At 37.6% G+C, this 25,601-nt stretch overlaps 1 protein-coding gene across 4 annotated transcripts in view; it reads left to right on the top strand.

Moving 5' to 3' along the window:
- The first annotated feature begins 5,437 nt into the window (after positions 1-5,437).
- fus (fusilli) overlaps positions 5,438-25,601 on the top strand; it is a 192,034-nt gene continuing 171,870 nt past the window's right edge. For 2 of the 4 annotated variants that reach the window (XM_067098715.1, XM_067098712.1), the window contains exon 1: positions 5,438-5,756. In XM_067098715.1, the coding sequence (XP_066954816.1) occupies positions 5,634-5,756 (123 nt within the window). In that variant the 5' untranslated portion in view covers positions 5,438-5,633. Of the gene's footprint in view, positions 5,757-6,408; positions 6,433-25,601 lie in introns of those variants that run through there. The other 2 variants (XR_010852109.1, XM_067098714.1) reach the window with 2 other exon arrangements.

Genomic DNA, 25,601 nt, shown 5'->3' with positions numbered 1-25,601 from the left:
AAAAAAATAGCTAACACATGATTTAACCTTTGGCCTCTACCTTAATGTACTTAGTTTTACAGACTGTATTGCGGATCGGTGAGTAACCACTATGACTGGGCTAAAAATTCTCCATCATTTGCGCAAACCATCAGTCATACCCACTCATGAAGGATGTGCCTGCGCAATCACCGATAGTGTCGAATCATGATTGACAGGGTATTAGGGCCTTTAGGCACAAAATTGACGTTGGCTAGGCTAAAATCAAATCAGCAGTAGCAGTATAAACTAGTCTAAAACTTAAAATCGCATAGCCCTGACCTCTGAGCGCGCATGAATATTCCACTAGCTGCAAGTTAGTTAACCGCACATTTTTAAGCATTTTTTACTGGTATGTCAGGTTTCACGTTCCGCAAAATTAAGATAAAATAAAATGTAGGATTTCATAGCAATAAGCCAATGTCCTCGTAAAGGCAACTCACATGGCTGCCATCAGAAAGAAAGGTAATTTCCGATCAGTCAGAGTCCTTGATTTCTCGCATGGGATTGGTAAAACATTGAAATTACAACGAATTCATATATTGTTAACTGAGCCATTTTATTTGAGTACCACGTGACTACGAAGACTCATAATTCAATCAATCAGTGAGTTTTTTATGTTAAAGGTTACGTGGTATTATAGTTCACAAAGGTTTTTCCGAGTTGTAGTCCATGTCACAAAATTTCATCTCAAGAACCAATAATCGCGACGAACGATTTTAAAACCGAAAATAGCTCAGAGGGTGTGCTCAATTCATCTGAATATTATTCGATGCCTTCAATTGTCATAGAATATGTGTGGTTTTGAAGAATGTCATATATATATATATATATATATATATATATATATATATATATATATATATATATATATATATATATATATATATATATATATATATATATATATATGTGTGTGTGTGTGTGTGTGTGTGTGTGTGTGTGTGTGTATTTTTTTCAGATGTTTTTGTGACTGAAGCCAGCCAACATCCTGGAATTTTTTTTCTGTGCTTCTGGCCCTTAGTTCCTCTACGCATCATGTGGTGCTGCTTTGAATCTGCGTTACCTTACTCCTTGTATTTAAAAGCATATGAAGGATAAGTCTAGGAGCTTATTTTGCAGTGTAGTGTTGTAAAACTAAAACATGAGTATAAAGCGGTTGTGCTATTTCTTGTTTGTATCTGTTTTAGAAAGTTAATAAACGGGGCGTTGGTTAACGAGTCAGTCGAATTTACCAGCTTCATCTGGATTGCTGGTCTATGTCTTGGGGTGTAAGTAAGGTATTGCATGCCTTTGAAAGCACCTAATTGACCCGCCCTGGAGGTGGAGCAGTAAAGTTAGTCTCGTTCCGTACGACCTCCCGTGAACTGGATCGTGTTCAGGCATCATATTATCTTCTTCGTTCTTCTTTCCTTGATTAATCCCTTGTTTTCCTAGATGACGCTCTGTTAGCCTATACTACATCAGCATAAACTGTCCGTGAAACAGCAGCCGGTATTATGAAAGAATAATCGATCACTATTGCAGATTTCATAAAAGCCTTTTAAACATTGTTTCGATTATCTATTTCTTTTCTCCTGCATCTCTTATGATTTCCCCTGTTGCTTATTCAATGTATTTACTTAATTAATAAGCATTTTTGTCCAGTCCAAAAAGATCTGTAGTTATATGAAGTATGTAAAACTACCGAAGGAGTGCCGTTCTATATAGGTTGATTTCGTGGGACTTGTCAGCTTTATAACTGAATGCATTCCCACTATTTGTATCTATGTTTCAACTTTCAGCTGCGGAGAATAATTAGAAATGAAATTCTACTGCCAGTGGTTATCTTCTTACTATTGCAGGGTTGTTATAGTTATGTCTCATCATTTGTTAAATTACTGCGAGAAATCATATCTTCAGCTCGAGTGTCTAAACCTTATAACTTTCCAATTTAGTCATTGTCATTTTCTTGAGATGCTCATCACTGCGTGACGTTATCTTTTTATTTCCAACTTCCGTAATGTTTGGAAAAGGCTGTCCTCAGCATCTAAAGCGAAAGTCTGCGAATCCGGTGATCTGAATTCTAGTTCACAGTCGATTGAAAGTTGTCATTGCAAAGTAACGATAATTTCCGCTTATGACAGAATTTTTTAGACTAGGAAAATCACTCCCAATCAGACACTGAAAAAAAAAAAAATAAATAAAAAAGTTGAGAGCTCGACACATGGAGGTACGATGGGCTGACCCAACATTTTTTTTATTTTTTTCTTGAGAGGATTTTAAGTCAAAAGCATTCCACATGACTTAGTAAGCGGCCGTTATGAAGTTTGCCAGGTCATCAGTAATGGTTAACATAGTATCTGCAGAAATAAGGTCAAGTATTGAGGTACTTCATATGTAACTTGAAACGAATATGAAGAGGTGAAGAGAACCGGGTTACAGAAGAGATGGAAAACATAATTCATCTCTCAAGAAAAGTAAAAAGTAAGGTTTCCCGACCATGGAAAACAGTATACCATGCAAATACGGATCCGTCCTCGATTGGTTTAGAGGAGCTACTTAAAAGGAAAAAGCAAACTCAGCATTGTTAAAAGTCAGAGGTTATATTTGCGACATCTCATTGCTCAAAACTCTGAAAATGCTTCAAGAAGGAGTGTGTGTGTGTGTGTGTGTGTGTAGGAAGCGTTTAGTCTCACTGTGGTTGGTCTTTTCCAATGTAGGACAGTGTGCCCTGTACTGCGTTTTTAACAAACTTCATTTGGTGACAAAAGCAACCTTTCTTTATGAGTTTATTATTAAGTGCCCAAATATAAAACACTGACTTTTTAAAAATGTGTATAAAAAAATAAATAATAAAACAAAAAACAAACCAGCCTAATTCTTTCATCCAATGAAAAATATTCATGCAGGTCACAGTATAACAACCTACCCTCTCCAGAGCAAAGAAGATTGAAGGCACTCAAAAATCTCGAACAGACAATTAGGGAAAAACGAATATTGTCGTGTATTAAGTTTTCACATAGCATCTACGATTTAATGTAGTCCCATATTGAAAAAATACCAGATGTAGTTCCTCTCTAGAGTAGAGAAGATTGAAGGCACTCAAAAATCTCGAACAGACAATTAGGGAAAAACGAATATTGTCGTGTTTTAAGTTTTCACATAGCATCTATGATTTAATGTAGTCCCATATTGAAAAAATACCAGATGTGGTTCCTGTAGGGAACCTACTGGATAAGCAATATGGGACAAATCTGAGAGTTTACTAATGAACTGTAAAAGAAAAACATTAAAAGGACAAAAAGGACTAACATGCAAATTGAGCCATTTTAATGAAGATAAATACGGAGATTTTGTTCCTCTGTGAAAGTGAAAATATGAGTTGGAATTACAAATACTTTTCGAGCTTCAGGAAGGTTAGATGCTTATTTGAAAACCATCAGTATCAGAGGGAATTAAAAGGCAATGGGAGTAAATTATGGAGTAGAGTAAAATGAAAAAAGATAGTATCATTTTATCAGAACAGTCACGTGAGGGGCAGAGGTCGGGTGTCATTGAGGAAAATGCGAAAAGAGCCCTTCGGAGATAAGCTGCATTTAAGGTAGAGCTTATTCTGTGGTGAAAGCTGAAAACTTTATTTAGAGCAGGAACGAGTCGGAATTTGAAGTGAGAACCGGTTCCTTGATAAGATAGAATTCTTTCCTTCAACTTTTCCCAGTATAACAAGGAAAGATTGTCTAGATAAGGATAAAGCGCTAGCTACGACGACCTCAGTCAGCTGTCAGGTTAGGTTAGGTTAATATAGGTACAACAGATTTTGCCTGGTCTCCTTGGTGCGGTGAGGTGAGGTGAAATTGAGGTGATGACCATGAGACCACTTGAAATTGAGCACACTCATCTATATATATATATATATATATATATATATATATATATATATATATATATATATATATATATATATATATATGCATGTATATGTATGTGTGTGTATTTATGCATGTATACCACATAGCCTTTTGGCATTCATAGATAGCTTTGAATCCACTATTGGCATACTGTCTTCTGTCTTTTGATAAATATAAATATCATATTAGACAATAATGCGCCGTATGCCAAACAAACGGCAGCAGTAAAAACGTCAGAGTTCATTATTTTTATTTACATCCATCGACACAGAACTTCCAGGAACTTCTATGAAAATAACATTTTTATAAGAACATTTGCATTGAAAAAATATTTAAGATGGTTATAAACCAAAGACTGTCTAACGGCATCCACACCATAAGACTGGTCTTACCTGAAAACTCCGTTGCTTGGGGCTGTTCAGAGGATCCCTTGAAAGACTCAGCATACCGAGATGAATACAGTATCAGGAGGAAAGACAGCATTCCTCCTTTTTTTTTTTTTTTTTGTCAAGCACGTTCTCATTATTTGAATATTCACGATTATGAGTGAAGTAAGAATCAGAGTTAATTTTAGACGTGTGAATTGCATTAGCACTTTGAGAAAAGTTGGGAGCATTTAAGGCAGCAATACCAAGTGTTAACTGTCCGCAAACAATATCTCTCGTGCATACACACACACACACACACACACATATAGGGATAGATAGATAGATAGATAGGTAGGTAGTTCGTAATATATATATTATGTAACACACACAAACACATACACACACGATATATATATATATATATATATATATATATATATATATATATATATATATATATATATATATATTTACTGCAGATGTCTGAAGTCGCATGATATCGCAGCCCTTATCGGAAAGGAAAACCGCAAATGATGTCTGCGTATAACATTCCTTCATTTTCACACGCTTATCAGCTGGAAAATTCGATCTAGATTCGTAAGAAAATTAAAAAGTTGTAAACCCCGAATGTGTCAGGTTACATAGCAGGGATCACGCTTACTTGTTGAATGTTTTCTTTTTGAAAAAAAAAAAAAACCTGCAGTAGTCAACCAACGTAGAAACTTTCTGTTAATCTGCCATATCGGTATGTTTCACGTCAAAATAAGACGAGCGATTTTTTTTTCTTCTCAAAGAAAACACCATATGTTGTTTTTCGCCGGCCGGCTATGCCATGCTCAGCTGTCTTGGAAGCCAGTCGGCACCCTAAAGGCTTTCTTGTAGCCAATCGTACGTGGAGTTCCTTTGACCACGCCTACAAGACCTTGATGTATCAACGCCAGAAATTTATGTGACCCTTTTCCTTTGCTACATGTTTTATATCAACCGATGCAGTAAAAAAAATGTCACTTATGCATTTTGTGTATGGCTTTGCACCTTGCAAATATAGTCAGGGTGAATTATGTGCACTTGTAACGTAGTTATGATGGAATTTTTTAATCGGAGCGGATGGCGCTGTGTGGCAACGTGCCGACAGGTGTAGGGACGGTTCCTACCTGAGTGAACCTTCAGTGGTCGAGGCGTTGCGGTGTAGGGAGGAACTGACTCGGCTCTCTCTCTCTTATCTATTAATTTTTTTTTCTCTGGTGAACGGCTTTGGTATATACATTGGGGTGGGAGAGAGGATTCGGTTAAAAGGTATAACTAAAATCCGGCTTGTGGCGCGCGCTACTATTGTGGGCTGGTGTGTTTTGTCAATATGGCGACCCATTTTGTGGTTACGTATACAGCCACGGCGGGGGCAAATGGTCCCTTGCTAGGCTCAGACGAAGAGGAAATCGTCATTATGCAGTACCTGGTGTGGGATACCGTCAGTAGAAAGGTAGTGGTCCTTGGATAAATACTGTATGTGCATGTGTAGTTTGTGTAAGATTAGTTGTGGCGGCGGAGGTTTCCTCTCTGGCCAGCAAACACCCGCTTCTTCAGTCAGAAAAGCTCCACCACAGGTGTTTGCTCTCCTCATCATGTGTAGACGCAGGTGTTCCCTTAGTGTACTCTCTCAATTTCCTGTCCTTATCACTCGTTCCATCTCCACTCGCAGCATTCTGGCTGTCGCCTCCCTCTTGTCTTGTGTCCTCACCCCTATGCCTTCGCCAGCACGTGCTATGACTGCTGCTTATCTGCCCTGAGCTTATCAGTTGAATAAAAGCCCTTATCTTGTGGCAAGACGTCATTTTCCCTAAACAACCTTCGCACGAACGAACTCTTTCACACAAACTGTTGAATAGCGCTACCGCTTTCAAGTAGTCAAGTGAAGTTATCTGTATTATCAATTCTCTTTAAAACTAAGGTTAACGACGACGGTTATTAAAAGCATAGGCCTAGTCTTGATGTGTTTACGTAGACGAGTGACAGTTGGTGTTGCTGTGATTCGCACAGTGAAAAGAAGGTTACTTAGCCCGCAGCATGCAGTGGATGGTCGTGGTTTAATTTCCCATTCCGCCATCTCTACGTGCTGGTTTTATGCAAAGATGTAATTAAATGGCCATATGAAACATGTACGTCAGTTATCCCCGTGGTTCTAGTGTTAAACGGACTTTTCACTAATGTGATAAATGTTTTAATTTTAGTAATACGTTGAATGAATTCACTATTATAAGTTGAAATATCTTATGCATTGACTATGCTCGTATAAGCTAAGGAATTGAAGTCCAACATGGCGACTGCGGCGAGATCAACAGGTGGGCGTCTGGCAGGACAGTGCCTCACAGTTCATGGCAGATTTGGATTTGTTAAAATGTTGTACCGCATGTGAAATAAGTGGAACAATTTTATACATTTCGAGTGAAGTTTTTTTTATCGCAGTGTATTCTCCATTGCATTTGCACATTCGTTGGGTTGTCTTAAGGTACCTAGGTTTCACAGCTTGAAAACAAAAGATACATATTTATGAAGAGAACTGCGTCTTGGAAGTGCAGACTCAAAAAAAAAAAATGATTGTAGTCCAGTATCTGTAAACAAAAACTGGTTATCAGCTGTCTCGTGAAAAGCATGAGTTGCGTAGCTGTCATTTTGCGTTGTTCTTTACTAGATATGCAGTTGGTGTAACTATGCGTTATTGCGGTGTGGCAACTCCTTAAAATGTCCTTTTGTACGAAAATTACCAACGCTGCTTAAATATGACATGAATTTTCGTACCTAATGCTTCAAAATTGACATGAAGGTAATTCAGAGAATTTATGAATTGTCGGTTTCATCTTGTCAGACGATTAACGTGAAATCCAACGCCAAATGTCATAACGTAGATAGCTGACGGGATGTCAGTGCTTCATGAATGATTCTACATCCGTAAACACCAACTCCTAACACTAACTCCTCGTAATCATTGTACCAGGTCTCCGTTGCCTTCTTGATACCGAGATTAGCGCGGTCGGGTGTTTGGTGAATTTCTGGAAGCTCCAGGTTACCTAGTTTATTCGTGTACCTTGAGTAGGTATTAGGAATGAGATAAACTCTGCCAGAGATTTTTTAATAGATATGATTGGTGTGCTGTTTTAGGCGTGACTTACAAAGCTGTAAAAATTATTATAATTGCGGTGTGTAGATCTCAGTAACGGACCGTTCAAATGCAGTTCATATTCGTTTTGAAAAATACATTTACGGGCTGCTGAAGAGCATGAGCTTGTGCCAGCACAAGGCTGGCTTAATCTAGATAGGAAAATATAGCTCATATTTATTTGATTCATTATTGTAATGCTTCCCCAACGCAAAACAAGTATAGCCTAATTTCCCATTCTTTTCTGTTGCTGTCACACTCGAGGTTCTCGTGGAAAACTCGGGCATAAGTTATTCATTTCCAATAAATGTCTGCCCAACCCGGGGAACTACCGTGGAATACGCTGGGATTTACTGATTCCCCGCGAGTTAGCTGTTCGTATCTGTGCCCAGTTGTAGGCATTTGAGGAGCGGAACAATAGGACTGTGCTCTTTTTTGATGTTTTGATTAGACAATACTGCCAAAGTATATGGGTATAATGTTGTGCACCTATTTATTATGACTTACAAGTATGATAATGATTCATTTATTGTAAATGTTACGCATGGTGCGAGACAAGAACATATATGACCCGTGGTCATAGTGTCGGTCCGAAATGTTTCCATAGTTTTCCAAACACTAAGAATGCGGTGCTTTGTTAGTTCCAGCAACAGATCTACTTTTTCCACATTATTATTATTATTATTATTATTATTATTATTATTATTATTATTATTATTATTATTATTATTATTATTATTCAGAAGACGAGCCCTATTCATATGGAACAAGCCGACCGGGGCCATTGACTTGAAATTAAAGCTTCCAAAGAATATGGTGCTCATTAGGAAGTAAGAGAAGGTAAAGGGGAAGTACAGAACCCATTTGTATCGTCCTGTAATTTGATTTTGGGTTCTTTAAAACTATCACAAAATTGCTTCCCCCACAATTCACAAATTCTGACAAGAAATTTAGTTCGACTAACAGCTGTCATTAATTTTTAAATGGTAACCTTCATTTATTCAAAGCACTGACTCGTATATTTATATGTGTATGCATGCATATATATATGTATATATATATGTATGTGTGTTTGTGCATGCATGCATACACACACATACGTATATTTGTATGTGCATAATATACGTGTATAATTGAAACTACAAGCAATTCATTTCTGGATTGACTGTAACAAATGCTGGTGTGTCTGTTATGGTTTCCTCATCGAACATTGTACAATTATTCCACCGATGACTAACCACACCTGCAGGCTGCTGCTCTGATGTATGAAAGAGGTCGTTGTACCCTGTGCAGTTCCAGTAACTCTGTCCCTGATGTGACGATACTGAATACGATAACGGGTTGTCATCGTATTCGAAGTTTTTAATTAGGTACTGCATTACTTTGTCTTGATAATTATTTCGCATTAAGTGCTGTCGTTATCATTGTAATGTATGTGTCTATGCGTTGTTTTCAATTATTTCTGTAATTAAAACCTAAAGATTGATATTTTATGTGGATTACTGATTGGTTTTAAAACTGTATTATTATTGTTAACCACCGAATGTAGATTTTCCGAATTGACTGATTTGAGTTAAATTTATTTTCGTCAAAACAATAGTCTCTTAATTCTTTTTATTCTTAATTTGTTTAATTGTTATCACCCTTTTGTAGTTATTGACATTTGGATACCGCTAGGAAGTTCTTCAAGGTTTTGACTACTTGCCATGACATTTCTCTCACACACACACACACACACACACACACACACACACACACACACACACACACACACTACCAAAGCTGTAGTGCAGTGGTAATTAAGAAAAGGGATCCGCGGGAATAAATGACAGAATCATAAACACATCCAGTAGCATTTTCGTCAGCTCATTATGGTTTCAAGGTGATGTAAGTTGCATATTGAGAATTGTCAAAAGTCACAAGAAGAGTTGACCTTTCTTCCCTCTTACACTATGATGGAAATGCCAAAGCTAAATTCCAGAGGTTTTCACCCCAGGAGTCTTGCTTGGATTTCAACATTCTACACACACACACACACACACACACACACACACACTTTCTATTAAAGCTTTTATGCCTAATCAGAGGTGACAGACAATGTCATTCATATTGCAACGGTTGAATGTTGGATGAACGTCTTATGATAAGTGACTGTCTCAACATTTAATCTTCAAATAGTTATACGGACAGCTCTCTAGAGCTCGTCGAACTCCCCTGTGTTTTGCTCCTCCTGGATATGAAAGACCTTCGTTTCCTGTATCTACACAACGCCCTCTACCCAGTTCTAGGCCTTCCATTCCTCCCATAGATTTAACGCTTCCAGATACTGCTCATTTCCCCGACTCATTGCCCTCCGTTCTTTTCAGCATGACCAAATCATTTCAAAACATTGATCCACAATTTCACCTACGTTAACCGTTTTACCACTTAATCACTTCACCATTCTCCTTACGCCACGTTATGCAAACAGTTCATCACGAAGCCTTTTTCTTCATTCATTCACGTTTAACAACCACACTTCTCACTGCTTGAATTTACTCAAGCTTTCGGGAAGCCTTCATATCAGAAGGAGAAGGAAAATGACAAGAAATTCTTCCATCCTGGAAGGACTCGAGCCCACACTGCCATGTATTTTGATGTATGGTTTTCAACTCCAACAAGCGAACATACACTTCTTGTAAACACGCTACTGCGTTCACACGTTATATATACGCACGCATACACTCACATACACACATATATGTATACATATATATGTGTGTGTATGTATGCGTGTGCGCTCGCGTGCACTTCCTCAAAGGGCACAATGGGAAAATAAAAGCAAACAAAATTTTGGTATTCAAAAACCGAATGGAACGCTTTTGCCAGTGAAATGCGGTGTCCAAATACTTTATTGGCCACTTGCCACCCCTCCCTCGGCTTAGCGTGTATTCTGGCTAACTACTTTATTTAGTCGGCATTATCGAAGTTTCGATACTTTTCAGTTTTCTCTGGTGAAAGTACAGGACACTGGCTGACTCCCTCCCCATCTCATCCACTAACACGTGCAAAACCTTAAAATAAATTTACTCTTCATATTTTCTTAAAATTGTGATTGATGCTCTACTGTAGTTTCCTGACATTATTTAAACAAGATCGGAAGGTGCTTAGGTTCTGCCGTATTCATGCAAGTGAAGTAGAGTTGCTGTAGCAACCTGACCAAGAATTGGCACCTTAATATTTTCTCTTTGGTATCTTGCCTGCTGTTCGCTCATTCCGTTGTAGCTTCGGCAACTACCATAGGAAAGTTTTCATGTATAATGATAGCCATGAGTTGAAATATGTTTGATCATTATTTTCTCATTTCATTTTCTTTGCTTCGATATAACTAGCGATGTTGTTTTGAAGCTGTACTTTGAATACACTTGCAGTGCGCTTCTTACCGAACACCCCCGAAAAACTGAGCGGTCGACCTTCCTGTCAAGAAATGTCATGAAAGAATATGCTTTTTTTTTTTTTTTTGACTGTGCAGTCGCAAAATATTGTCTGCCGTTCGTAGACTCTACAGAGCCCTGTGGACAAGGTAAATTCCAGTGTTCTGACTCACTGTCCCATTGTCATTCCCTAAAGGGAAAAGTCATTTCTTGTAGGCCAAGACGATGTTTATTCCTGATGGCCAGGTTGATAAAAGTAGGGTCTTCCTTGAAATACGTTCACTGGCACAGGTACGCTACAAAGGAGACTGTTATTGTGATCACTTAGGAATTTCCTTTCAGACAGGTAGTTTTACATTTTTTTATTCGTTGCTTGAAGCTAGTGATGGGTACAAAGTCAGCTGATCCAACGTTGTCTTCTGTAGTTATTTAAATGTGAGACACGTTGGTCTCGCTTTTGGCTGTCATATCAAATTGAATTTTATTAAGGAATTTTAAATTTCAAGTGTTTAACGTTAAATTGGTACACGTGAAGACCAAGGTAAAGTGAGAACTTGACTAGGGTGCACCCAACGTGTTTATATATATATATATATATATATATATATATATATATATATATATATATATATATATATATATATATTTATATAAATTACCATAGTGAAAGTATCTTACCTTTACTCTTGGTCTTCTGTGTTTACCTAACTGAAGCATTTAGAATTAAAATCACTTGATAAAATATGATAGATGCAACTGCAAAAAGCAGTTAGATTATCACCGTCATGGTTGAGTGTATGTGAATTGTAGGTGGTATACCATGTGTGTTATATTTTGTCTTAAGGTAATAACATCATATCTTCTTTCGCGCCACCCCGCCTGTATTACTCCTAGCACCCTCCCCCCCCATATTTTTTTTTTTAAGTACGTCTAAATAGCCAATGGGGTTATTCATATTTCAGTTTTAGATTGGTGTCCTATGGCCCCATTTTAGATAATATTGTGTCGTTTGATTGTTTGCTTTGGGTGGTGTCTTACAGTCGTTTTTACACATGCACGCGCGCGCGCACACACACAAACACACACGACACACACACACTCACACCATGTATATACACATATATATGTGTGTGTGATTATAATCACTTCATTAGCTTCCTCAGTTGAAACATGTCTTGTCCTTTTTCACCAACATTTTCATGTGAAAGTTACAGTTTAGCATTGGTGAACTTTTTTTGTTGTTGAATATAACACCAGGTGGACAGGTGAACTGAGAACCAGTTTGCAGGTGTAGTAGCCGTATCTGTCTGTGGACTCTCCCTTGGCCCCTCTTCCGGTTTCCACATTCCCCGTCCCATCCTTTCTCTTCCTTGTCGCTCTCTGGTTGTTTCACACCGAGCTCGCCTCTGCTTGAAGCTCGAAAAATCCAGTCTAAAGATCTAGGAAAAATCGACTGTGCGGTGGGTTGAGTTTTCTGAAGCTCCTCTTAAGGCTGTAGGGCTTATGCATTTTCTTTCTCCAGTCGTTCCCATTTTGGCTTACGACTTCATGATTTAACTCAACCTTTTCTCATTTAATACGTGATGTTCTCATGAATTGGATATATTGCTAACCGCATGTTTTGGGAAGGACAATTCATCCAAAGTGGAGAGCTGTGCATGTTTACAAAGGATGTGTTGCGTAATATGCGCGCACGCACGGTGTCTGTATTTCCTTGCGCCCTAGTGAAATTATGCCATGGTTCATGTAACTAAGCGTGAAGTTTGGTGATTGGATGTTACATTTATAAATCGAGTCATTCAATTTCATTGTGGCCATGGCTTTTGTATGAAGTGTTGCTTGGTTTTGTTGTAGCCCAAAGGATTTTTCCGATGTATTATACTTTTATTGCAATGTATTTTTTTGTTGGTGATGGATATTTTTTGTTTGCTCTCATTATTGTTCTTATTAATTGATGTACTGTATTCGTATTTCAGTAGGCTATGTGTGTACTATCCAGAGACGTCCCTTAGAGAGAGTAATTATATACAACCGTACTGTGGTGACCTTTATGTATGGCTCGCTTATCTGCCTCGTGGAAAGTCAGCAGCCTTGGACTGCCATGAGGTGGTTTCTGCTTCTTTGAAAACTGTTCTCTTTAGTATGTTCGCCATTGACGGTTCTAGGCTGTTGGCGTTAGTAAGCGTCGGCAATTTTACACGTACTTTGTTAATTACTCTTAGCTATTGTCTTTTCAGAAAGTGAATGTGTTAGGTGCGCTAGCTATGGAAATGTATGAGGGAATGCTGTTTATTCAGTCTTTATTGTCTGAAATGTGATGTGTACTTTGAAGTTATGACATTTATTGAGCTGGACTGTTTCAGATATCCGACGATTTAGTAAGATAGTTGCTGTGTTTGACTGTATAGTCATAGGGTGACACAATTTGGTGGTGGTTTTGAGTGTATATTTTGACATCAGTTGTCAGTTGCCTTATTTAAAGCAAGTAGATTCCGAATGTTATAAAGTTCTTACTCGTTTTATGGTGACGGAGGCCAGACAGTGACAGTAATCGCTTCCATTGTCACGGTATTGTGCCGTTTTTCTGCTGGTTGTTCGAAGGTTTGGTCGTTTGCTGCGCTTTGTTGAACTCTGCGCCATTTGTACCACCGTCTTTTTACGACACATTTTCTTCAAGAACCGTAACACCATGACTTGAAAATTCTCTCTCTCTCTCTCTCTCTCTCTCTCTCTCTCTCTCTCTCTCTCAGTACCGCTTATGTTGACATACTCTGTACTTCTGAGAGACTTGTAAACGTAACACAGTATTATTTTTATCTCCTATAATGAGGTGGTTTTTGGTTTTGTGTGTCTACCAATATATGTATACACATACATTTTATTTATATATATATATATATATATATATATAATATATATATATATATATATATATATATATATATATATATTTTATACACACACATATGTCCATGTATCACATATATATTATTGTGGAGGTCTGTTTTTTTGCAGCTTTGTTAAACGTGGTACGCATTATTGTGCAGTTGTAAGAGGAATAGTTATGGCCTTTCCAATTTAGGTGTTTTGGGATAAATTTTATTGCTGTACAATGTTCTTTGTGCTCCTTTTTTCCTCTCCTTGGTTTCTTTTTTTTTTATTTTATGTTTGGTAGTGAATGAGGAAATGCTACTTATCGCAGTCATTGGTCTGAAATGTGATTTCACCTTGAAGTTCCTGTTATAATATTTATTATGTAATATACGGAAAATATGCATGTGGAAATATTACTGATGAATTTGCTGTCACTTAATATTCCACCATCACAAATAATTGTCAAGTCTTGTATTGGTGAGGAAATTTAATAATTATTATTACGTTTATGTCATCGTCATAATGAATAGTGATTCAGTACAGCATTCCGTTACGTCTTGCAAATTCTCGAGTTTCTTGTTAGGGCATTTTAATAAGTTGTGACGGGTTCCTTGATAATCGAACCTTACACTAAAGAGCTGGCTTTGATTTACAAGCACAGCAAAACAAGTTCAGGAAGCCGTAATTATTTAGACTTTTTTACTAGTTTCTATTTTATCCAGTTTTTTCATCGTTTAACATTCTCATTGAAATAGTCATCTGTTACACTTTAAACGATGAGCTACGATTGCCAATGTAAGGATATTCGACTATGTTAAATCCTTAAGCTTCTCCTATATAGATAGTCTCGAGTATCTTTGAAGGCTTCTCTTGCTGCTACGGTGAGCTCAGATGGTCAACCTGTCCTCGAAGAGTATCAGATTTGAAATACAGTTAGCCGAGTTTCCAGTTTTTGTTTGGATAGAATACTGTAGCCCCCGACTCACTTGGCTGTAGTTCTTCCATAGAGAACAATTATGAATGCGTTGTCATATCATTCATTACACAAGGGAGATACTGCATATATATATATATATATATATATATATATATATATATATATATATGTGTGTGTGTGTGTGTGTGTGTGTGTGTGTGTGTGTATGTATATATATATATATATATATATATATATATATATATATATATATTATATATATATTATATGTTATATACATACTATATATACTTTAATTGTATACACAGACATACAGTATGTATGTTCAAATCGTACTGTGTTGTGATCGAAGCCATTGGATTTTTGTGCTGCTTCTGGTTTCCTGATTCCCAGTTCTTCCTTTTTTCAAGGTGACCTTACAGATTAGGCCTTGTCTTTCTTTCCCCTTGTTATATGTCCATTGAGGCTGATGAAAAGATGATGATGATGATGATGATGATGGAGTCTTGTCAAGTGGATGTGCAAGTAAGTAAATAATTGGCTGTGTGCTACTGGGGATTATGTCACCCTTGCTGGTTCCCCTGGTTATTGATGTTATTATACATCTCTTATAATAACATCAATAACCTTCTTGAAGTTTCTGAATAGATACGATTATATTTCTCATTTCTGGGAAATCGTTTTTAAAACAGCTGTTTCAACATGGACTTTCCGACATTAGTGTCTGCAGCGCCAGAAGTTTTTTTTTTATTTTTTTTTATTTTTTTTGTTACTTAGTGAAACACTGAATCTCCATGGAAAGTATCAGCGACGCCAACAGATTTAGCTAAGGAGCACCAGCCTAAATGTGGGAATGTTTGGTGAAATGGTTTGGAAAGTTTCATCCTTTGCATTGCATCGGTTAGTCTTTGTGTTCGCTGTTTGAATTTTCGTACATGCCCCGACCCTTGACATTGTGCTTGCAATACCCCTTTAATTAATTCATAGATGCATAACGGATCCTTTCATTCCTGTTCGCCCTCACCAAGCCGAACTTCCTCTCCTCTTCTCTTGCAAATAGTAAAAAAAATGCAGTTAGAAGTCGTCTCATCATTTATAACTGTCGGCATATCACACGGAACTCGAATTCTTGAAGGCTAGGTCAATGACCAGCGAACCAGTTCCCGAGACTCTGCACTTAAGCGTGGGGAGAGCGGTCGATTCTAAGGCGCAAGGGCTGGCTGTTCCCTTCTATCATTTTCCTTGTGCTCAACAAAGACTTGAGCACACATTGTTTTTCTTCCTCGCTGTTTACAATTCGTAAACTCTCATGTGTATTAGTCGGTCAAGATCAGAGGTCCACATAAGGCTCCTGCACTACCTCCTCCTGTTTACACCTTACCACAACAAGGGCTCATGCTTGAATGAAGTCGGCTTAAAATATACCAACCAGGCAACCACCAACCGGAAGTCTGTTGGTTGTCGGTATGGGTGGTTGTTTAATAACAACTGAATATGATGTTAGTGCGTTTGCGGACTTGCAGATTTTTGAGGTAGCATTTCAAGAATTGGAATTAAGATTGATTAGCATTTTTGGTGGCAGCTGCTTAACATGCTACTCATTTAATGATTGGTTCCTTTAGATGTGGGAATGTCTTCTTCGTGAAAAGCGTTAAAAAAGTTACAAGATGATTCTGATATATTCCCGTCAGGCGGTCTTCCAAGTCATATGTTAAGGTGAATATATAAGATTTTGCGAGATTGATTAGAAGGTATCTTGTTAATAGCTGAGAAACAGGAGTAGACATCCATTCTGTCTGTGTGAAATTGGAGATACAGTAGAAATTTGTATTTTACATGTTTCTTTTATGTAAATTCTTGAGCCCTGAATCTCCGATAGCCATATTCTAGTGCTAATTCCTCCGCTGAATTTCACATTTAGTGTTCCCAGATGCAGCTACCGTATGTCGCATTTCATGATAGTGTGTGTGCATATCCGTTAGAGGATCTCGGGAGACTGTTGGGTCTCCTCCTCCAGTAGAGACGCGATTTAGAAAAAGCGAGGAAACTTTGAGGAGTAAGGAGAGCCTATGATAGTTTAACGAACGCAAATGGGCATCATCGTCAGGGTGGGACATGGCCGTTTTGCATATTCAAGATACTACTCCATGCAAATTTCGCGAGGAGGTTGTCAGGGTCGTGTTTTGGGGTTGGGGACCGTCTAAACCGAGTTCCATTTAGGGGTTTGGTCGATAATTAATGCTGCTGCCGCTTCGATATGCAAGATGGAACAGGAGATGACGCAGTATTGAAGGGTAGTGGCTCAACTGACATGGGTAGTTACAGTGGTGGACATGATGGATCTTATCAACAGGTCCGTCAAGCTACTTGAAACTAGTAATCTTTGGCCTTGTTACGTCCCTTTACATAAAGTACAAATGCTCTTACAAAAAATTTACATAGGAGCACTTGCTTATAAAGTGGCGTAGTTTTTGTGGCCTCAAGTATAAGAAAACATGAAATATAATGTTTTTTGACCTTGTTAATTGCTTCGTGATTAAGTTTTATTTACGACATAATGAGTTATAAGCCGAACTTGTTCATTAAAACGTAGAATCGAATTACAGTACAGTAATGCTTGGCATTACCTACAATTAAGAATGGAAAAGTTATTCATAATTATTATGAAAATGTTAATAGGGTTGATTGTCCATGTTAAGGCCACGGAACTAATGCAATACTACGAGTTGTTTATTGAGACGCAACACACGCGCATATATTATATATAAAGTATATATTATATATATATATATATATATATATATATATATATATATATATATATATATATATATATATATATACATATATATGTGTGTGTGTGTGTGTGTGTGTGTGTGTGTGTGTGTGCGTGCGTGCGTGCGTGCGTGCGTACTGCAGTAGAAATTGATAGCATATACTCTCATGGATTTTATGAAATATGTGGTAAGGTTGCCATTAATTGGATAAAAGTGTGCGGAGGATGTGCACAGAGGCGTGGTTCCTGGCTTTTAAGCGTAGAACAATAGGAGCTGTTCTGAACCCAGGGTTGGTCGGAACGTAAGCCATGGGGTCGGGAGATGGAGGGGCTCAGGTAAGGTAGATGCTGATGGGGATTGGGGATTAAGGTGGACGAGGATTCCCTCCTATCGTTGTTTTAAGGATGCGGGTAGGGTTGGGGGGGAGGGTATTGGGGTGTTTGGGGTTTGGCTACTTGGGCTACCTGATTTGAAACCCCTGGGGCTAAAGAGGAAGCCTGGAAAGTCAGGGTTTATTTTTATTTTCGAATCTGATGGCCATCTTGACTTAACTGCCAACGAAGTTCCACAAGTGAGGTTTCATACTGGACATCTTGGGACGCGTTTCTGCATTGAAATAATCCTATGCCATTTTTATTTAAAAACGATGAGATTTGCTAGGGGGACGATTGCAGAAATGAACAAGCTGAGTGGGGTAATTTTTTTCATATTACAGCTATAATATGAAAAAAATGTCAAAATAATACTAATAATTATTTTAAACAGCGAAATAGTTTTGTTTCTTGAAAAGAGAACATTTGTTCATTGTTATGTATATAAATCAGAACTTTAAAAATGGGAAAAGTATGGCCGTGAAGATGGGCTCTTTATTTTTAGTTTGCTCTGACATGAACGGTATGTTTCTTTTATAAATACATAGGCCCAATTTGCATCCTGTAGCCATATATATCTCAGAGTTCGAAGAGGAGTGGTTATTTTTTATCTGCTTTCTGGTAGAGAAACTTTTTGTGCACATACAAATGTATGTGCTCGTGTAGCCGTCACAGTAAACATAAACTTTCCTGTGGTTTTGTCTTTAGGGGCTGATCTATAACTTATAGGAGCAAAAGCCCGTGCTGGCAAGCTGCTGGCTTAATCCAAAACAATGCTTTTGTCCCGAGCTTTGCCTTCTTACACATGCCCTGTGGGTATTTTTCTTGATCTCAGCCAGGAGGGCGTTGCCCTTACTGGTTTGTCCAATGGTATATTTAGGCTTTAGATTTATACTTATACATGGGTACAGTTATTAAGATCTGCATACGCGTACATTATAGATGTTGATAACTTCCAAGTGTTCTTGGAAATTTTAAGACTGCATTCTAGTGTGTTTTCCCTTGGCATATGAGGTTAGTAACGTATATATTTTGAAATTAAACTGGTCTTTTACCTCTTCCTTTTCCATTTATTCCCACATTCGTATGACTTTTCTTTTACTTTCAAGTACAAGCATACATCTTAACATCGTACGTTCTTGGTCATTGTATTGTTCTTACAGCACTCTTCTATTGTCCCCGGGATCCGAGTGAAGTAATTGAGTATGCAGTACAAGTGTAAACCCGTATATGTCTTATTTTCATTTGCATTAGAATATGGTTTTCAGTATATAATATAGGGGGTGACAATGTACATGATCAGGAGGTTAGGATTTCGATGAGAGTATGAAATTCCATGAGGTTAAACCCAGTTCGGTTAAACCCAGCGATGAGGTTTATTGTGATTCTCTCTCTCTCTCTCTCTCTCAGAGCTTTTCCCGTTTGGTCCTTTCCAAAGGTCAGAAAGATTTGAGAAGGTCAAACCTTAAAAGTACTTTCATCCGGTCAGGGAGAATTGACACGTGTCGGTTTTAGAGCCATGCTGTGAATGGTTTCCTACCCTGTAGTAGAACCATTGATAATGATAGAAGTAAGCGTTGTAAAGAGAACACCATTGGGTGGTTGATTGTTCTTATATCGTTGTAAATTGTTTGTGATAATTAATTCATAGGTCTTCATGACCCCCTAAATTGATTCTGTTTGTGTTTTTTATTGGATCCTCAAATATTAATTAAAAGGTTGCAGAGATCGAAGGAATATTAAGGTAGCAAATGAATATTTATGGTATTTAACAGATACCACTACCACGTGGTCAGTAATTGAAATGAATTTATGGTAGGTTATAGATTCACATTCAGACAGTCTTTTACCTTATATCGTGTCCTGCACATACCTACATATATGTGTGTGTGTATATATATATATATATATATATATATATATATATATATATATATATATATATATATATATATATATATATATATATATACATACATACAGTATATATATATGTGTGTGTTTATATATATATATATATATATATATATATATATATATATATATATATATATATATTTATATACACTATAATTTGCTTTAAATCAAAGAAACACTCGGGTTTAAGTACAAATTTCCACGGGAATGGGGAGGTATGAATCCTGAATGTTTTTTGCCCTTATTTAGACATCTGAATGAGTGTTGGTGCGGCCATCTATAGGAAACATAGGGTTTCGGCAATGTTTGGACATTCTGTAAAGCTAGCTCTGTATAGGAATTGACCGGTGTTAAAAAAAAAAAAAAAAAAGCAAATGAAGTTAATGTTTCACTGAAGCTTGATTATCATTTGATAATCCAGTGGATGACGAAGACATTCACCGTGTCACAGTTCAATCTTAAATGAACCTGTGTGCTTGCCAAGTCACATTGATTGCTTTCGCGAGTTTTATGGTCGTCATATTTAATGTATGCTTTTAATGCTTCTGCATCAGAATTAATAGTGTGGTTTTGTTGAGTTACAATAATACTTACTATCCGACCCATTAAGAACACGAAACCTTGTTATATTGCATAAAAGAGCTAATATTCAGTCTGCATTGTGAGTTATTTCCCTTGCCTCCTAATGTGATGGTGTCTTATAATGTTATCAGTGGCTGGAGATTTTTATTGTTATTCCTCGGTGCAAACCGGTTCTCGAGAAGCTGGTTGCAACGGCTATAGCGTTAATGATCTTGCTCGGAGAATGAAGGTTCCCCGAGGGAGAGGGTTGGACCAGCCATCAACTAGAGACTGTACGTTGGCAATCAGGAGCACTCTGTTTGGTTGAAGCTTATCGACTCCCGAGTAGGAAAAAGAGACCTTAGATTAGAATCCTTTCACCATGTTAGCCCTCCCCACAACTGTAGAAGGTTAAGTCGAAGCAAAATCACCCCGCTTCATATTCAAAGTGACTTCTGTATCTTTAACTGGCTCGATGGTTCTTGATTTTCCTTCGTCACTGCCTCAGCGTGCAGTGGGGAAGTACCCACCAAGATACTTATGACTTTCTTGGGCTACCCGCTTCTCATCCACATCAAGCGGAGCCTGATATGCAATGTTCATTGCTCGGATTCGTCCTTATCCAGGTCATTCTGATTTGACAGTATCATCTATGTCATGAGCTGTAGCTTTCGTGAAGAGTTTACATTTATTACTGTAGCTTATTTAACCTACTTTTGATGCACTAGTTATTGCCAGTTGTCATTACTGATACAGATCTTAAACGGTAGACAGCTCAGTGGTAAATATAGATAATGAAATATAAAGTATGGTGTATTTTTTTAATGAAGGCATGTTGTCAAAACTGGTACAGTAGTCATGTTTGTTTGAAGCGGAGTTCTCCAATTTTTTATCAAGTAACCACAAGGTCAGAGTATGTCCGGTTTTTATCGTTAGAATAAGTCATAAGTATGAGGATGATAGTGCGGTGGATCTGTCCGTGATAAGCTTCGAAATTGTCATTAGGGTTCTTTAATAATAATCCAAGTTGTGGGATTTTTTTTTCAGGTAACAGTCATCTTTGACCGTAATATATACAACCAGTGACCGTGGTATCTATTTTGCCATTGAAACAAGAACGTGGAGATGAAGATTGGTCGTAAAAAACGAAAATTTGAAGACGACACTAACCTAGAGTATTTATTTGTTTCATATCTTAGAGGTTTACATTTTGCTCTCTCTCTCTCTCTCTCTCTCTCTCTCTCCCTCTCTCTCTCTCTCTCTCTCTCTCTATATATATATATATATATATATATATATATATATATATATATATATATATATATATATATATACAGTATATACAGTATATATATGTATATATATATATATATATATATATATATATATATATATATATATATAATCAAGCTACAAACGTCCTTTAATATCAGTTATTTATATATATAATATATATATATATATATATTTTTATATAATAGAGTCCACCGTATATCGAAGAAGAAGAAAAAGGCAAAACCAGTTCTTCATCAACATACCCCTCATTACGCGTTATGTAGATGCAATAATAAGCTTCAGGCAAAGTCTTCTCTCTCTATGAATCAATGTGATAAATAGTCATATATATATATATATATATATATATATATATATATATATAGATAGAGAGAGAGATATAGAGAGAGAGATAATAGAGAGAGAGAGCAAAAAGAGAGTTCTTCATACAAGAGAGAGATGCAACATGGGGAGAACTTGGCTCGGCTATGTTGCATCTACATAACATCTCTCTAATAGGGTATGATGTATGAAGAATTGTGGTTTTATATTTTTCTTCTTACCTGGTGAGTATGTGATAAACTAGTCTATAATCTCACATCACCGCCGGAATAAGGTTCCAACGTCCCAAGAGGGCGATTGGCTCGTTTATCTACATTATCAGTGCTGGTGAACAAAATGTTTACCTGTTTAAAACGTATAAACGTTAACGTTATAGTGTATCAAAGCGCTGACAGGAATATAGACAGTTAATTGGGATTTAGAAAGTATTTCCATCTTCCCTGATCACTCAGTTCTATACTCATCTTCGAATATGAAATATAAAAGAACAGTCATGATATCTATATCCGCGAGGCACCAGCCCTAACCACACTTTGTCTTCGTAGACGCAACGAATTGTAGCGAATTTTAGATGATTTAAAACCCTGTGACGACCTGGGTAAATACAGACACATCAGGAACGTGGCAAATAAATGTACTGTAGCTTTTTGGCGACCTTTGCTTCTCTGGCCAGATGTTTGTTCGTGAGAATCTGGAATGCTGAAGATACTGATGTTAGAATTTTTATATTTTTTTTGTAACAGTTCATTATCACTAAAAAACTTAGTGTTTTTGAAGTCTGAAGGTGTAATGAAAGGAAATTCAAAACGAACAGATTTTCTTTGACGATTTCATGTATTTTTGCATTCTTATGAATATTTTCACCCAGTTTTTTTTTTAACAAGCATTAATTAAAAAGTCAGGTAATTCTTAAAGGAGTCTCTCTCTCTCTCTCTCTCTCTCTCTCTCTCTCTCTCTCTCTCTCTCTCTCTCTCTGTATGCATGGAAAATGTAGTAGTTTTGGTTTAGTTTCGTATTAGACGTAACTCATTTATGTAAATTGTCTAAAAGGTTTGTAAGTCTTAGCTGCAATTCGTGTAGCAGTAGTTCTGTGGGCTTCAAGAAATATAGTTACAGTACCGGTATCTTATTTATTAGAAATGCCAACGCTTCCATTTGTCAGAAGCCCGCATCCACCTCCATAGAGATTATGAGAATAAATAAAACAATTTATCATTTATAAATTTTCTTTGCTGTTTCATCCAAGATGTGTTTGGCAAACACTCCAGAGCCCTTCTCACATTCATTTGATATCTTCGTGCCCTTGTTCTGGAAGTGCTTCCCATGTCATTCATTTAAAGTGCAGTTACGTTGTATCCAGTTGTGCTCTTCTTGGGATTCTGTGCTAAGGAGACATCACAGTTATAACAACAGTCCTCTGCAATGAAAAATACCTCATAGCTCTTAACGGCGCTGGGATTTGTGTCGTTCATTTTTTTATCTTTACTTTAGATGTCAGCAAGAGGGAGATTATTTTACTTAATAAATGTTTAAAGTAATTTTTTTTTCGTTACGAGTAAGTTGCTCAAAGTGAGTGATATCGTTACTAATTATTCCACTACCTTTGGTCAGAGGGGGAGAGGGAGTTGGGAGCCAGGTGGTTAAGGACAGGTAACGGGGCGAAAGATAACTGTACCTTCTTGTTTATAGATCGACAGGAACACACCCTTTTACAGAGGGCATGAAATCAAAAATGGCTGCTTCGCTGGGAGACGATTCCTTTCACATTTGTTCATTTTTCTGTTCTGCGTCACGGATGAAAAAAAAAAAGTGATCTCCAGTTCATTTTTGTTATTAGCATGTCTGAAGCTAGCCTGTCACGCGCCACTGTGATTAGTATGTTTAGTCATCGGACTTTTGTATGTTTGCGTGCGCTCGTGCACGTTTATACGGTTACGGGGTTCCTTAGATCCCGTAAGTTTTGTCAGTGCGAACAGAATCCAGGAAAAGTTCAACGAGTCCGCCCAAGCGATGAGTGGGTATGGTTGGTGTGGTCAACGGAGGTCTGTCTGCTTGTGGAAGCAAAGCAGCGAGTTCTCAGCCTCTTCCCTCCCCGCCACTCCCCACTCTCCTCTCTCTCTCTCTCTTCTCTCTCTCTCTTTCAGCTCCACACATTGCAGTTCATGAGGCGTATGCGTGCTGTTGTCCTTTTGCTCTTGATCAATACGCCTTTCTAATTTTGATTATCAAAATGTACCTCGAAACGATAGCTAGTTCAGTCTTGAAAACGCTCTCTCTCTCTCGCGCGCGCACGGGAAGAGTATGTTATAAATTGCATTACATAGTCAAGTCATGCAATTTGCTACTCAAGACTTTCAGCCAAGTGTGAATTGAACGAGTACGGTTTGACTTGCAAAGTCGGCCACGAAGACGCATAACCGACGCAATACTCTTGCATGTTCTCGTGCGTGGTTCCAGCCAAGTAACAGCTGAAGAGTGAAGTTTGCTGTGATGAAAAAAAAAATCATAATTTTCCCCACTAAATCACTTAGAACTAAATTTCTCATATTGTCGTAACTGTTCCTCTAGCAATACTTTGTAACTATAACTGATTTAGCCTTTCGATGTATGCGTTACATACTAATAGCTGAGGTTAGGCTGGGGTCCGTATTCCATAGTACCCCAACCATTCTCTCTCTCTCTCTCTCTCTCTCTCTCTCGGGCGCGCACCGTACACTGCTGTTGCCTTATTTCTTTTAGCGAAATTAGCTCAGGCGGAATCGACAAAACCCGATTGGTAGGTTCAGTGACTGTCTCGCAAGCAATTCTCTCGCTGCCCCATTTCGACTCTCGTAACCTTCAGTCTCTGAAGGGCTGCCCTGGGTTTCCTTTGCAGTTGTGGCCGAGTTGTTCGCAGTCTCAGTTTTTCTTTCTTACTTTTGTGTATGTTGGTTCCGTAAAAGCCTTTGTTCGACATTCCTGGTTTGTACATTAAAATAGATTAAGAATTATTGATTTAATCACGTAGTTAAGTGAATTTTCTCTGAAGAATTTTTTGCGTGATGATACGTCTTTGGCGTTCCAGTCACACGTCAGTGATATCAAGAAAATAATAATCATAAAAATTTCACCACCAGACTGTTTTTACATTTTCTGTTTTTTAATTGCCATCTCTCTCTCTCTCTCTCTCTCTCTCTCTCTCTCTCTCTCTCTCTCTCTCTCTCTCTCTTTTATGTTTACATCCCTGATCGAAGAATGGTTAACGTTTCGGAGTTGTCTGGCATTTGTGCACAGATTTAGGCAATTTGGTTATATCAAACATTCAATGCTTCCTTTTTAGCTTTTTACATCTAAAGTCCTCTCTGTTGTCACCACTGATAGAAAAAATATTGCGTTGGCACGTAATGTGGAATGTGGAGATAGTGATGCCATATTTCAAAAATACGCCTTGCCTCACTAATCTGAAGAACTTGCGGTTTATGCATTTTAACTTTTAGGACTTTTCAACATTGTTACTTTCTTTTGCGTGAAAATTCAAGTTGAAGACTAAGCTCAGAACATGAGTACAAGTAGCTGTGCAGTCGTGAATGCATTTTATATTACATATAATTCAAAGCAGTTTTCCTGCCAAGATAAGGGAATTTTTTCTTTAGAGTTGACACGTACGAAAAAGTAATTGCTGAGGAAGTAATTATTATGTTAGGATACAGATCAGTGTCATTTGA

This window comes from Macrobrachium rosenbergii, chromosome 55 (assembly GCF_040412425.1).
Source record: "Macrobrachium rosenbergii isolate ZJJX-2024 chromosome 55, ASM4041242v1, whole genome shotgun sequence".
NCBI classification, from domain to species: Eukaryota; Metazoa; Arthropoda; class Malacostraca; order Decapoda; family Palaemonidae; genus Macrobrachium; species Macrobrachium rosenbergii.
This window is presented reverse-complemented; position numbering and strand designations above follow the sequence as displayed.